The 14,858-nt window shown below is 52.5% G+C and overlaps 1 protein-coding gene across 5 annotated transcripts in view; it reads left to right on the top strand.

Annotated features, from left to right (window-relative positions):
* Positions 1 to 1,764: 1,764 nt before the first annotated feature.
* Positions 1,765 to 14,858, top strand: part of Mmel1 (membrane metalloendopeptidase like 1) — a 30,855-nt gene continuing 17,761 nt past the window's right edge. The window contains exons 1-2 of one of the 5 annotated variants that reach the window (XM_021243480.2): positions 1,765 to 2,012; positions 3,859 to 4,015. In XM_021243480.2, the coding sequence (XP_021099139.1) occupies positions 3,868 to 4,015 (148 nt within the window). In that variant the 5' untranslated portion in view covers positions 1,765 to 2,012; positions 3,859 to 3,867. The remainder of the gene's footprint in view (positions 2,013 to 3,858; positions 4,016 to 14,858) is intronic. The other 4 variants (XM_021243483.2, XR_002389013.2, XM_021243482.2 and 1 more) reach the window with 4 other exon arrangements.

The following is a 14,858-nucleotide window of genomic DNA, read 5'->3' as shown; positions in this document are numbered from 1 at the left end:
TAGAGCCTCCTTGTTGGACCCACCCAGCCCCACATCTGTGAGAAAGCCATTTCCGTCACCAAAGAGCCACCCAGTGGTAGTGGGACACAGTGGACCGAATGGCCCCGCCTACCACCTCTGCTCTGCCTGCAGACCCAGGCCTCGCTGCCCAAGCACCCTCCCCTCTGGGCCCAGCCGGACCCCCCCACACACACCAAATTCAGCCTAAGTGTCCCAGACAAGAATGCGCTGCCTTGGGGCCATCTCAGGGCCAGGTCCAGTGGCTCAAGCCCTGCAGTTCCATCCAGCTCCCTGGGCAGCCCTGGGTTCGGTTCTTTCCTCTCCGTCATTAACTGTGGCTCTGTGGCATCTAGATTTCCCCAGCCAAGGACAGTGCTGAGTTCAGACCGAACTCCAGGCCACCACGTTAGCACACCTGCCCAGCCGGTGGCCCGGCCCTCATTACAGGTCTAGCACCACCGAGGTGGCCGTGGAGGACACCCAGGGCCTCCTTGGCACCTGGCCCAGGTGCTGCTGAGGGTGTGGGGAAGGTCATGTCCTCTGACTCTGGGAACACTGCTTCCACCCGGAGCTCCGAGGCCAGGAATTCGGAATCCTCAGCTTCATCTCAGCCAACCAGACGCCCCGCCCCATTCTGTGTTTCAGGGTCCCCTTCCTTCCAAATCCGCACCCCACCTCAAGAGAACGTGGCCATGAGTTCCTGCCCCACATTGCAATCCCACTTCAGGGGGGAGGAAGTCTCAGCCCCGCGGCGGTAGAAAGCCAGGGGCACCGAGGTGAGGAGGGCTGTCCCTGCTCCCATTCGTGGCCTCCTCCTTGGAGCCCTGGGCTGCAGCGCTCCACACCTTCCATCTACCACCCGGGCAAGGGTGCACAGGAGCCCCTGCCCTCCTCGAAGTGAAGCATGAGAATCCACCCTCGGCGTGCTGGGCCGCAGCCCTGGGATGGTGGATGTGTCGAGTGTGGCGCGCGCGCGGGCACCGTGTGGGCCCTATGAGGAGTCCTGGCCAGGGCTGGGCTCTGCAGCCCCCTCTCCCCGCCTCGTTGGGCTCCCAGCCTCTGGTTCCCGTCTGCACTAGGCGAGGCCCAGGACCCGGGCAGCCCCAAGCTTGGGAAGGGAAAGTGGGCTCAGAGATGAGCCTGCATCTGGGTCCCGGGGGCCTGGTGGCCTGGTGGCCTTGGGCTGAGCGTGGGGCAGGCCTCAGGCAGGGAGTGGAGGTGCAAGGCCAGCCTGGAGACCCCAGCCAGCCTCGCTAGGCCCTGGCTCAGTCACCTAGAAAGTGGGGGCCAGTTTGAGGCCCAACCTCCCAGGCCCTCTGACATTCGTTGCCTGGAAGCTTCCAACGTGGGCGCTGTCTGCCCCATGACGCCTGGCTCTGTGGCCTGGTGCCGCCCAGACCCCTTGCAGAGCCAGGCCCCAGCAAAGGAAGGACTTGCCAGCTGGGGATCTGAAGCACAAGGGAGGCAGGACTGGAGAAGGGGACCCCTGGGCTTCTGTGGGGGCCTGCTCTGCTCAGACCCTGTACCCCATCAAGACGGTCTGGGTGACTGGCTGGACCTGGGAAGCCCGGTGTCTCTGGGCGGGGACAACCCTGCAGCCCTGCCTGCCCCACTGTGAGCCGGAGTCCCCCACCTGGAAAGGCCCCCGAGCCCACCACCCTGTTGCAGTAGAGGAAGAAGACACCAGGGCCTGCAGAGCCCCTGGCCAACATCTCCTAGCCAGGTGGGGGGGGTGGACCAGGAGAGGGGCCTGGGCAGCAGGGGTCCCCTCCCCACCCTAGCGACCATGGAACTCTGGACCAAGCTGTCACCTGGCCTCCAGGGAGCCCTCACGGCATCACAAAGCAGGCTGGAAGCAGCCCAAAGTGACCTCACAGTGCACCCCCACCTCCCGCTGCTGCTCTCCTAGACCAGAGCCCACCCCTTGGTCAGAGCACCCCAACTCCAGGACCCCCCCAACCCAGCCTTCAGGGACCTACTGTGGGTGGTGGCCGCTCCAGAGTGACGGAAGGGTGAGGTTTGCTGGGTAAGGGGCTGCCTGGCCTGCTTTCCAGGGCAGTGCCTTGGGGACACCCTGGAGGCTAGCCTGCTTCCCACAGGCCTAGAGGGCACTTCCTGGGTGCCGCACCTGCCTCTCCCCCTGCATGACAGCCCAGAGAGATGCCTGCACCATCTCAGGCAATGGGACCTCGGCTGCCAGGGCCCAGCCTTGGCAGGCCGCAGACACCACGGAGCCTGGCACACAGCCCCACTGTCTCTGGCTCGGTCACCTGGCTCCATCTGAAGGGTTTCACGGTGGGAGTGTCCACCCCACAGGAAGTCGGGGGGGGCAGAGCTTACGGGACAGAATGAAGGGAGCTGGCAGAATGCGCGTGTGAGTTTGACTCAGAGCAAGGAAGTACAGTGTCCCTGAAACCGAAGCTGCAAATCCTAGGACGGGCGCAGCCTTGGCCAGGACTCACTCACGCATCGCTTCACACTCCTTCTTGGGTGTGTGAGTGCCCGGGTCTCTGTCCCTGGGCAGCTGTGTGGATGCCCGGGCGGTGGGCACTAGTCCAGATGCAGATCCGCAGGCCGAGTCCTGCCCCTAGGGAGGCCTCAGGGGCCAGTGGAAACAGGAATGGGTCAGTGCCAGTGGGGCCATGGCTGTCGAGGGGCACAGCAGAGGACAGACTGAGACTTTTCCAGTTGCACCCAGAAGCCAGGTCAGGGAAGGGCCCCCCAGGAAAGGTGACTCTAGAGGGGACCTGGAGGTGGACGGTGCTAACAAAGGCGCCTAGGGAGGGGGTGCCTGCAGGGCAGTGGCAGTCACAAGGGTCATCTCAGCCAGGGGCGAGAACAAGGTCCAGCTGCTCCTCCAGGAGGCATGGGAGCCAGGGGCCCTGGGAGTGACATCCCCTGCTTAGGGCCCCTCGGGAGAGGTGGGGACAGACCCTTCAGAGGCTGGGGCATGTGTGGTGGGCTTGGAGCAGGCAGTGGGGCAGAAATGAGAGGACATCGGTTCTGGGAGAACTGGGGCCTCAGGGCTGGATGGGCATGGGGTCGCACGAGGGGTCCAGGGTGACTCCAGGGTTTGGCAGCAGCAACTGGGAGAGAGGTCGACGGTGGCGGGGGGGGACCTTTGGGGGAACTTCCTGGGTTCCATGGCTGCAGGCGCTAGACAAGGGGACCCCTGCAGACCAGGGGAGGCCCGAGGCCACCCATAGCCAGGAGACTGAGGGGGGCAACGGAGGGGGCACAAGGCCAGGTCCCAGCCCCACTCAGCACCCTGTCGGGGAACTGAGGAGACCAGGGGCCCACGCGGCCCTCACAGGGACTCACCCGGAGGTTCCCAGCCCAGCTGGCTCAGGACGGTGTCCCCTCTGCAGTGACAAGCAGCACCCCAGCCAGGTGGCTCCAGGGCTGGGCTTTGAGGCTGCCAGACTCTGCTTGTCCCTTCCTGGTCCTCATGGTCACCACTGCGGGGTGCCAGTCCTCTTTGTCCTTCCATCTCGGCACCTGGGCTCCAGCTCACTGCCTCCCGGACAGTGTCTCTGACCCAGCGCCCAAGCCCGTGTGTCCAGAACCCACAGGCACAGGCAGCACCACTGCAGCGGCCCCTGGACAGCACAGGACCAGAGGCTCCTGGGTCCGCTGCAGACCCGACCTGAGCGGCAGGGGACCCAAGAGAAGCTGACCTTGAGACAGCCTGCCCATGGCCCACCACAAGGCCGCCTCCCGCCCCCAGGTGGCCCCAGGCACTTGGAGGCTCTGCCCGGGGCTAGTGTGAGACCTGGAAGGGGAGACAGCGGTCAGCCTGGGAGCTTCCCGCTCCCTGCCCTCGGCCTGCAGACGCTCAGCTGTGCACCTTCTATCCAGAGCCTGGTGATGGGGAAGCCAGAAAGCCCGGCGGGGATGGTGGACAGAGCCGGCTGGGCAGTGCAGAGGCGCCGAGGCTTCCTGGAGAGGGGGCTGCTGCTCCTGCTCCTGCTGGTGACGGGCGCCCTGGTGGCCCTGGGCGTCCTCTACAGCCGAGGTGAGTGAGGGGACCCCGTGTTGCTACCCCCGCCCGGGGTCTGCACCGGCCAGGCGAGCACCCGACCCGTGGGGCAGGCGGGGCTTCCTGTCCACCCAGGCTCCCTCTGTGCTGCCGGCCGACAGGCTTCGGGAAGACACGGAGGACGCTGACCTGCAGGGCGCCGGCGGCCTTCCCGAGAACTCCCAGCGGGCGCGCGGTGAAGCGGCTGCCTCTGCGGCTCCGCACCGCCCCCCTGCCTCTGAACTGGGCGGGCTGGACGCAGGAGTGCCGCAGACGCCCCGCCCCATCGCCACCCCCTGCCTGCCTCTGCAGCCCTGGTGCTGCAGTTCCCAGCCGGGCCCGGCAGCAGGAGCCCACGCCCCTGAGCTGGGGACCCTCTCGGCCAGCTCACCTAGCCGCCGGCCGGAGGACGGGATTACCGATCGGTCCTGCCCGCTGGTGACCTTTGCCCATGTCCCGGCTCTAGTGCCCAGGCCAGGCTCTGCTCACTGCAAGGCAGTGGGGTGGGGGCCACCAAGGCAGAGGCGTGGCCAGGGCTGCCTAGCGCCACCCCAGCTGCCCCAGGAACTGCTCCCCACTCCCTTCGTTTCTCCTGCTCCCCCTACAAGGCCCAGTGAAGGAGCTGATGCACCCTTGGGGTGGGGAACACCCCCGGCCGGGCAGCAGGCACCTGGGCTCAGTGCTGACTGGTGCTGGGGTTGCTGGTGCTTCCAGTGGGGAGCAAGGGCTGCAAGTGAAGCGCTTACCTGGGCCAGTGTCCCTAGAATGTTCCCTCGGGGACAGAGTTCCTGGAGCCCAAAGTGGGCGCTGCCCATGGCCAGTGGGCAGCCCTAGGCAGAACCCACCTGAGCGCAGCTGCCACCCAGTGGCCACATGGTCTGTGGACCCCATGGCCTCCAGCAGGGCCGGCGGGCATTGGGGTGGAGCCAAGGCAGGGGACCTTTGTTTGGGGCTCACTGGGCTCCAAACACCTGGGTTTGTGGCTTCTGAGAAGAGGCCTGTGGCCCTACCAGCCCGTGGGGGCGCTGCTCCTCCTCTGGGTGGTCCCGGGAGACAGGAGCAGCCCGAACCAGCCAGCCTCCTCTCCCCGGGGGCCCTCGAGTCTCCTCGAGGTCTCTGACTGCTGTTCACCTGTCCCGTCTGTCTGTCCTCGGCCCTCCCTCCAGTGCTGCACCCTCCCGCAGCTGGGGTCTCCTAGCCCCCTGCAGCTCCATGCAGACTCTGGCTCTTCTGCTAGGGTCCCGGACCCCAGGAGTGACCCACAGCTGTCCTCAGTCCAGGAGGAGCTGGCGGGAGGCTTTCTGTGCAGGCTTGTTCTTGTGCACGTCTGTATTTTCTCGTTTCCACTCTGAGTTCGCACTTGACTCACAAGTTATTGAGGTTTAGACTTTTAATCTGTAGACACAGGTGAGTTCAAGTTACCTTTCTGAGTTATGACCGGTTTCTGGCTGAACTGGGCTGGTGTCCGAAACCCTGGTTCCTGGCCATACTGGGGGGATTCTCCAGGTCTTCCTGTCAGTCTTGCAGATAGTCCAGCCCTGCTGAGGGACACGCCCAGCCCCTTAAACAGGGAGGGGTCCTCCTGCCCTCAAGCTCAAGCTCTGCCAACTCGGTATATTCGCTTTCTTCTGGCTCTTGATCTTTCAGTTATTGAAAGGGGTGAGGTTTTTTTGTATGTGTGTGTGTGTGTGTGTGTGTGTGTGTGTGTAAAAACCTTGCAGCAGCGAATTACCAATTTCCTGCAACTCGTATGTGTACTGACTTCCCAGGATGAATGTATGAATGTATACATTACATATTGTAAATGTGCATTCATAAAAAAAAATTACCAATCTCCTCTAGCTCCCATGTCAAACACAAACTTACCTAACTTAACTTTTTAAGGCTTAACTCTTTATTACACGGGTACAAGTTTCAATACATATTATAAACTCAGTCTCATAAATGTAAGACAACTTCATATTTAGATACACGAAATTAATCTATCTTCCTCTGCACATCATTATGTAGTTGACTCTTTCTGACTGAACAATGCTTTTTGCCCTAAGTTCTGTTTTGTTTTAAAAGTCCTTCTGTCCTTCATGAACAGTAGCTACTCACTGGCATTTGCTAATCTGCGTGTCCTGCGTTCTTGTCTCTGGCAACTTTCTGTGTTTCACACAACCCCTGTGTGGATTTGGAGGCCTGTCTTCTGGAGGGTCTTGTCTAGCTACGATCACCGTCTTTACTAAAATGTGCTTTTCCTACTGTGTTTGGTTCCTGGAGTCTGTCTCCGCTCTTTTCTTCCCTTCTTTGGGATCGGTCTATAATTTTTCACTCCATTTTCCATCAACTCGCTTGGAGCTTTTGTATTTCAACCCTTTGATGGTTATCCCAGACATTTTTGTTTTAATTGCTTGTTATTTTAGAAGTTACAAACATTTTTTTTTGAAAAGTCAAATGTGATTACAAAACTTACAGTCCTGTGCCCTATCCCCTACCCGTGCTGGAATGCTGCTTCTCGGAAGCTGCCCTATTTAGGGTCTGGCGTGCAAGCCAACAAACTACGGCCCCTGCCTGTTTTTATCAATAAAGTTTTATTGGAATAGCGCCACAGCCACCTGTTCGCACGCTCTCTATGGCTGCCTCCTCCTACAACAGTGCTGAGTACATGACATGGAGTCTGCTGTGGCCACACAGCCTGCGGCATTTACCACCTGACCAGATGCACACTGCCTGCCCTGGCTGCAGGGTCTCCTGTGTCACTGAAGTGGGTCCTTGGACCCATCTCTCTTGATTGTGCAGTGTAGACAGTGAAAGGCACAGTAGGCATGGTTGGCACCAGAGGGGACAGCATGGCTGGGCACTCTAGCCCCTCAAATCACAGCTGCGTGACCTTGGACAGTTTCCATAACACCTCTCTGCCTCAGCTTCCTTCTCTGTAAGATGGAAATGAGAGAGGAACATGCAGGAGAGCCTGACTTGAGTGTTCAGTGGTTTACTGTCAGCGATGCTTATGAGATTGTCCATCGTGCAGGCTGTGGTCAGATTTAGTACCACGGTGTCAGGCGTTCCCGTGGACTCTCGGGACTGTCACTGACGTCCAGTACTCAGGGTCGAGCTCCACAGGCCACGGGGCCCTAACCCAACAGAGGTTAGTCCGTCACTTTTGGTTAAATCCAGCCTCCTCGCTTACAATGTTTTATAGGGTGTTTTTCACACGTGAACTGTGAGGAGTAATGGATCGCATTTCCTATCATTAATAACTAACTTATTTGAAGTTTCCCTTTCTCTATCAAATTATTTTTATTACAAGGCCTGTCTTGGATCTCAAATAACAAATCTGTTTTTTAAAACAGATTTTAGTTTTAGTTGTGGGATTTCCAAGGATAATTCATAGTGGTGTCAGTTGTTAATCCCTCTAGGTGTGGGCCCATTCAAGATGGCATTACTCAATTAAAAATTTTTCCCTGACTTCTCTGATCTTATCTCCAAAAACAATTGTTTAAAAGTGAGCAGCTTTTAATTTGGCACATAGAGCTGTAATTTTCTGTCCTCTTCCACAGAGGTTACAAGTGAGGATGCAAAGGGACCCCTCTGACAGTTTCTAACCTGAGACGCCACATGGAGTTTGTTCACACTGCTTCCTGGTGCTGCCAGCCCTGGGACTGCATAAGGCCCCGGAATCTCCCCAGGATCCGCTTGTCTCAGGACACAGTGTGCCTCTAAACCTCCAGAGATGCTCTTGCCCCTGTAACTGTTAGGCAGGAGTTCAGTGGCACAGTGTGGTTTGGTCTGCACAGGTAAAAGGAGTTAATCATCTTTCCAGGATTCTGTGATGTTACCAGGCTCACTCACTTTTTAAAAACATTTCCAATGCTCCTCTTTGTCCAAATTCCTTCCTGGCCCCATTTTCCGTCTTTCTGAGTAAATTCCTATACCACTCCTAGTGGTGAAGGTGTGCATTTGAATTCTCTGCACTTATGCTTGTCTTTTAAAAGTCACTTGGTGTTCACTTTGAAAGATATTTTCTCTGGCCGTGGAATCCAGGAGGTGACCAGTATCCACCTCCCTGTCACTCCATTGTCTTCTGGCCTGCATAATTTCTAATGAGAAGCTACTGAGATTCATATCCTTCTTCCTTTAGCCATGAATTTCTTCTTCTTTTATACTATGTTCATGAATTTTTATTTACAGCAGTTTGGCCATAGTATATATAGGAAGTCTGTGTAAGTATTTTGGTATTTATGAAGTTTGGGGTTTTCTGAAATTCTTTTGACTTTGCTATCTTTCATTCATTTGGGGAAATAATCACCATCTTTTCAAATATTTCCTCTCTCCTCCCCTCGCCCCTCCCTCCCTCTACCTCTTCCCCCTTTCCCCCTCTTCTCTCCTCCTCCTCCTCCCCATCCCTCTCTCCCCTCTGCTTCTTTCCTCATGAGGAAGTTGCTATAAGATCACAAGGCTGCCCCCCGCCGGGGTCCATCTCTCCCTCTTGGACACATTTCACCAGGACACCAAACCAATGTGGCTGCCCGATAGTGGGCTTTCAGCCTCCTGAACTATGAGCTGAAGAACTCTTCTCTATAAAGTTCCCACCCTTTTTATTTTGTTATAGCAGCAGAAAATGGACAGAGGCACTGCTCTGGTGCCAGCCTGCGGCTGCTGATTGGTCCTGGGCTCATGCTGGAGCCAGGGCTCCCTGTGTCCTGGCTGGTCTCAGCCACAGGCAGACCTTGTGCACCCGGCTGTTGGTAGAGCTCTCTCAGTGTCCCTGCCCTGTCCCCCGGTTAGCCAACCTTATTCCTTACCTCTTACAGATCAGAGAGGCTTTGCTGGCCCTGGGAGTGACCGGATGCCCCTCCCCGCAGCGGGAAACAACATCAATGTTAATCTCCACTTTGCACCTCCCAGTTGGCTCCTGTGCTCGTCACCGATTACATCCCCAGTAGTCCTTAGGAAACAACTTTTCTTCTTTCTGAATCACATGCTTTGAAGTCTGCTATTCAAGATGTGGTTCATGGACAGGGATGTCAGGATCATCTGAGAGCTTCATGGAATTTTGGAAATGTAAGACCTCCATGGACTGCTGGACCAGTGTCTGCATTTAGCAAGATCACCAGTGATGCATCTGCACACTGAGTTTGGGAAGCTCCTCTCTAGGTTTTGAGTGGGTACTTACAAATTCACCTGAGAATCAGAATAACCAGGGTAATTGGTAAAAACCCAGGCCTCTGCCCTGCCTCAGTCTGCCACGGCTGCCTTGACACAATGCCATGGGCTGAGTGGCTTCAAAACACAAATACATCTTCTCACAGTTCTAGAGAACAGAAGGCCAGTGCTGGTCACTTTGGTTCCTGGTGAGCTGAGGCTCTCTCTGTGGCTTGCAGACAGCTGCCTTTCTGCTGTGTCCACACATAGTGGAGAAGTCACTTCCTGTTCTTATAAGGACACCATCCCTACTAGATTAAGGAACTACCCTTATGGCCTCTTTTAATCTTCATCTTCTCCTCGCATTTGGGAGGGGCTTCAACATATGAATTTGAGGAAGATGCAAATATTCAGTCCATTGCAAGCCCCACGTGAGCAGAACCAGGAACCTTGTAGAGCAAGACCTCCAACTCTGTACCTCCACAAGCCTTCCTTTCTTGTGATCAGACACTGGATATCCTTGCTCTACAACAGCCTGCCAGCAGTAAATTCTTAGTATTTGTGGACATTACAATTCCTTAGTATTCATTCAGCTTAATTGGACCTAGATTTTCTCTTCTATCTTGAAGGCTTGTTTTCACTGCCTGCTGACTCCCACTGCTCCTGGCCAGAAGTCTGCTGTCGATCTAATTGCATTCTTTCACCAGCTGGGCCATCTTTTCTCTCTGAGGGCTCCTCTCTGAGTCATTTACTCTTTTTCTTTGCTCTTCTGTGTTTCTACCATGAGGCATCTGGCTATGAAATTATTTTTTATTGACTTTGGATTGTTGTGATTCCTAGATCTGAGCATTAATAGCATTTATTAATTTTAGAAAACTTCAGCTAGCATCTTTTTAGATATTATATCTATTTTCTTCTTCTGAAATTCTGATGACCTATATGCTCAGGTTTTCTCACTCTAACATCCATGTCTTGATTTTTATGCCATATTTTCCACCTCTCAGACTTTGTCCTGCATTCCAGGAAAATTCTTTAGAACTGTATTCCAATCTACTGAATCTCTCTTCAGCTCTAATAGCTAGTACTTAACCCACTCATTTTTAATTTGTGACCATTTGTAAATCTCAACATCTACCAGTTTTTATTCCTAGAATGTAAAACTGATTTTTTAAATTTGATGTTTAAATGCTCTTTGTCCTTGTTTTCAACTATTTTAAATATTTCAGTCATGCTAATGTTATGCTCTGCTTCAGTTATCTATTGATCCCTTAAAACCACCCCAATACCGGTGACTTATAAGAGAGTTATTTAACAGGACACATACCTATACTTGGGCTGGGGTCAGCTGACCCTGGTCAGGCTCAGCTGAGTGGCTCTACCCCATGGAAATTTCATCCTGCAAGGACCTGGGTGTGCTTCTGTCCTGGAAGTGGCAGGAGTTTGAGAGGACAGGTGAGAATACACAAGCTTCTGAGGGCCTAGGCCCTGCCTGAAATACGACCGGTCCTGCCTCATATTGTTGGCCAAAGCAAGTCACATGGGAAACTCACAGTTGGAACAAGCAAAATTTCCTGTGCTCCTTTGATGGAACAATGACCGTGACCAAGACAGGGGTGTAGAGAGGAGTCAAAATTTGGAGCCAGTGATGCCATCTTTTGGAGTAGATAACTCACAAATCTGAAACTCTGAGAGTTCTGTTTATTTCTCACTCATAGGGCTTTTTTCATAAACATGAATCCGTATCTAATTTGGCTTTACCTGTAGGACTTGAGTTGTGTGAACTGAGAAGGTTTCCCTCTGAGAATATGTGTTTGTTTCCATCAGACACCTGGGGTGTTACCAGCCTAGGCTGCTGCACACTGGTTTCCTTGGCCACGTGGCCCATAAATCCACCCACACACCTGCACGACAATGGCCTGTGATCGTACATTCTCAGGGGAGGGCAAGTTTTTCCATCACAATTCTTTGTAGCTTTCTTTATGAGTGAGAAGCAGAGACAGGACAACAGACACACAGAGAAGGAGACAGAGAAATGAAGAGAGGGAACATAAATACTTAAATCAAGGTCTTAATTAAGTCTAGGAACATGGAAACCTTTATAAAAAACTTTGAAAATAAAATATTCAGGGAGAAGGCCCAAACTATCTTTTAAAACATAGAGAGTCTGTAAGTGACTGGGCCCATTGCAGAAGTTATTTAAGTGAACGTAAAGGAATGAAAAGAAGATCATGTCAGTTGCATATTACTCCTCTCTGAACTACGAAGGAGAACATTTCTCTCACTGGAGTCTATTTATATGCTTCCTGAACCATAGGCTCCCTCGCCCCTACCCCCGGGTACTAGGAATTGAACTCAGGACCTTGTGCTTGCCAGGCAGGCGAGGCACCACCGAGCAACATCCCCGGCCCATATGCTTCCTGTTGATCATATTTTGGCATCGGAAGAATTCTTTTCTACACAACTTTTCTGCAAGGAGGGGGTCTTGTTGCTTTGCTTCTTCTCTTACTTGGAAGAGTAGAGATTTTCAGTGACAGTCCTGGGGCTGAGTGCAAATTCTGCCCCCTGCTGTGGACATGACCTGGGCCAGGTTGACGCACCTCCCATCAGTCTTCTCACCGGGGAAGTGGCACTGATGAACCTCCCCAGCTTCCTGTGATAATAGTGAAATGCTGTAAGTCAGGGGTAATGTGGGAAAATGTGTCCATCTCATGTGACTCAGCATTGGAACTGTTGCCTCGGGCCCACTCGTGAGCTGCAGCACCGAAAAGGCCACAGGACTCCTCCAGCTTGAGGCAGCCTACGTGGGGTCTGGGAAGGCCATGGACACGAACTGTGAACCAGAGACACAGGCCCTCCACCCTGATTTCAGTGGCTGTTACGGCTATGATGCACACTGGTGGACACACACTGGTCAGAGACATCGTCTGGCTCTCCCACAATACTTTAGTGCCTCTGTTTGTCCCTTCTGGGGCTCATCATTCCTTCCCACCAAACTGGGTGTCCAGTTGGCTTCATGTTCTTTCTGCATGAAGACACGTTGGCATTTGTTGTAGTGCACATCTGGTGGAGGCAAATCCCTTAGCTTTTGTCTGAAATGTCTTTATTGCATTTTCACCTTCGAAATGTGTTTTTGGGGGGCATAGAATTCTAAGCGGATGGTTTGCTGGCTTTCTCTCAAGTACCTGAATGGCTTGTTCCATCATCTTCAGGCTGCCATTATTTCTTTTTTTTTTTTTTGGTACGGGGGATCGAACTCGGGTCCTTGATGGGCTGCCATTATTTCTGATGAGAAGTCAGCCACCACTGTTGCTGTTGTTCCTGTGAATTTTGGGTGGTCTTTGGTGTCTTCCTGTCTGCTTCTAAGAATTTCTCTTTGTCTTTAGTTCCCAGTGCTATAGTTGTGCTTTTCTATGTATAGATCCTGCTTGGGATATACTGAATGCCTTGAATTGTAAGTTTACATCTGTTACCAATTTTGAAAAATTCTTGGCCATGAGCTCTTTAAAAATTGTTCCTGGGACTCTAGTGAAATAAATACTAACTCATTTAATTTTATTATTATTTTGTTTTTGTTTTTGTTTTGGTACCGGGGATCGAACTCAGGTCCTTGCGCTTGCACAGCAGGCGGCGAACTAACTAATTTAATATTGTCCCACAAGTCTCAGACATTTTGTTCAGGTTTCTGAAGTAATATAGTACAATTGTAGAATAACTTTAATCTTATAAAATTATTGCAAAGAGGGCCAGGGATTTAGCCCAGTGGTGCCACTGCCTCCCTTGCAAGCACAAGGTCCTGGGTTTGATCCCCAGTACCAAAAAAAATTATTGCAAAGATAGTAAAAGTTCTTATGTTGCCACATTCAGCCTCCTCTATTAAGATCATATTAATATCAAGCCTTTATCACATGTAATGAACCAGTCTTGAAATATTAGTGTTAACAGAATCCAGACTATTCAAACTTCCCAATTTTCCCTTTGTGTCCTCCTCCTGCTACATTTTGTTGTCAAGCCTCTTTGGGCTCCTGTTGGCTGTGATATCTCCTCAGATTTTCCTTCTTTTGTCATCATGATCTTGACAGTATTGGGCAGGCACTTTGTAGAATGCCCCTTGATTAGGATTTTTCTGATATTTTTCTTATGATTAGGCAGGGGCCACCGATCAAGGGCACATGCTTTCACTCTTGATGTCCCCTGATCACCTGGCTCGAAGTAGCATTTGTCAGCTCTCCGCACTGTAAAGGTGCTTTTCTCCTTGGCATTCCGTGCTCTTTGGGAGGAAGTTGCTACCTGCAGCATTCTCTCGAGGAGTGGGGACGTTATCCTCACACCCCTGTAGGCAGACAGACAGTCCACGTGCAGTGTTTGGAATTCTTCTGTGTGAGGGATTTGTCTCTTTTCCCTTAGTTATTCTATGATTATATCAATTTGGACGCATGGATGCTTATTTTATATTTTGGGTTACAATCCAGTACTATTATATTTGCAACTTGGACGATTCTAACTCTACCATTGGGAGCTCTCAGCTGGTTGGCTTCTGTGACCCTTGTCATTCCTCCATCATCGTGGGTTTGGGGTTTTCTAGAGATGAGAGTTAGCACTCTCATTTTTTGCCACTATGACATACCCCAAGCTCATCCTGTGTACTTCTGTCCCAGTTGTAAACTTGGCCATTGTTCCGAAGGCCCTGGTCACCTTTATTGGATAACAGAATTAAGCCAGGATCTGCCTGCAGCCATACTCATTGCCATTCCTGGCACGTGGTAGCTTCCAGTCTCTGTCAGCTGGTGGAGTCAGGAGGAGTGTGTGTGTGTGTGTGTGTGTGTGACACTCACCTGTGTGCAAACGTTTCTAGTGCACCCTCAACATCCTCAGTAAACTGAGCATGAGTTACCCTCTCCTCCTTCCTTGTCTCGCCTGACCCTCGCGATATAACAGCGTGATTGCTGGATCACATTATGCTTAATGTTGTAACAGCCGTCTGCTGAGGTGACCAACAGTTTTGCATTCCCACAGCAGTGAGGAGTCCTCCGGCTTTGCCGCTTGCCAGTGTGGGCCTCTCCAGTCTGTCTTTAATTTAGTCCCTCTACAGACAGGTGGTGGCGTCTCACTGTGTTCTGAATTTGCACTTCCACAGTGGCAAATGTGCTAAGCATCTTCTCGTGTGCTTCTCTCCCCACTGTGCATTTTCTTTGAGGAGGCATCTTTTTCAGAACTTTTACCCATTCCCAGTTAGATTGTATGTTCCCTTTTTGAGTTTGAGGTGTTTCATACATTTTGGATAAGAGTGTTTTTGTCAGGGCCGGGGATTTAGCTCAGTGGTTTCGCCGCCTGCTGCACAAGCGCAAGGATCTGAGTTCAATCCTCGGTACCAAAAAAAAAAATGTTTTGTCAGATAAATGCTTGCAGATCTTTTCTTCCACTTTGTGGCTTATCCTTTTGTTCTTAGTGGGTCTTTCACAGAGCAGAAGTTTTTAACTCTACTAACACTTAGTATCCATTGTTTGCTTTTTTCCAGTCATACTATTTTTGTCACTTTTTGTTGTTGTTGCTGTTGTTTTGGTTTGGTTTTTGGTACCGGGGATCTAACTCGGGTCCTTGCGCTTGCAAGGCAGGCGGCGGAACCACTGAGCTAAACCCTCGGCCCTGTTCGTGTCACATTTTGAAAGTCATTACCACTCCTGAGTCCACATATATGCTCTTTTGTGTTTGC

This window comes from Heterocephalus glaber, unplaced genomic scaffold (assembly GCF_053883595.1).
Source record: "Heterocephalus glaber isolate CG9 unplaced genomic scaffold, H.glaber_assembly_v1.0 deba00001447, whole genome shotgun sequence".
Classification (NCBI taxonomy): Eukaryota; Metazoa; Chordata; class Mammalia; order Rodentia; family Bathyergidae; genus Heterocephalus; species Heterocephalus glaber.
Note: the sequence above shows the minus strand (reverse complement) of the source record. Positions and strands in the feature narration are given on the sequence as shown.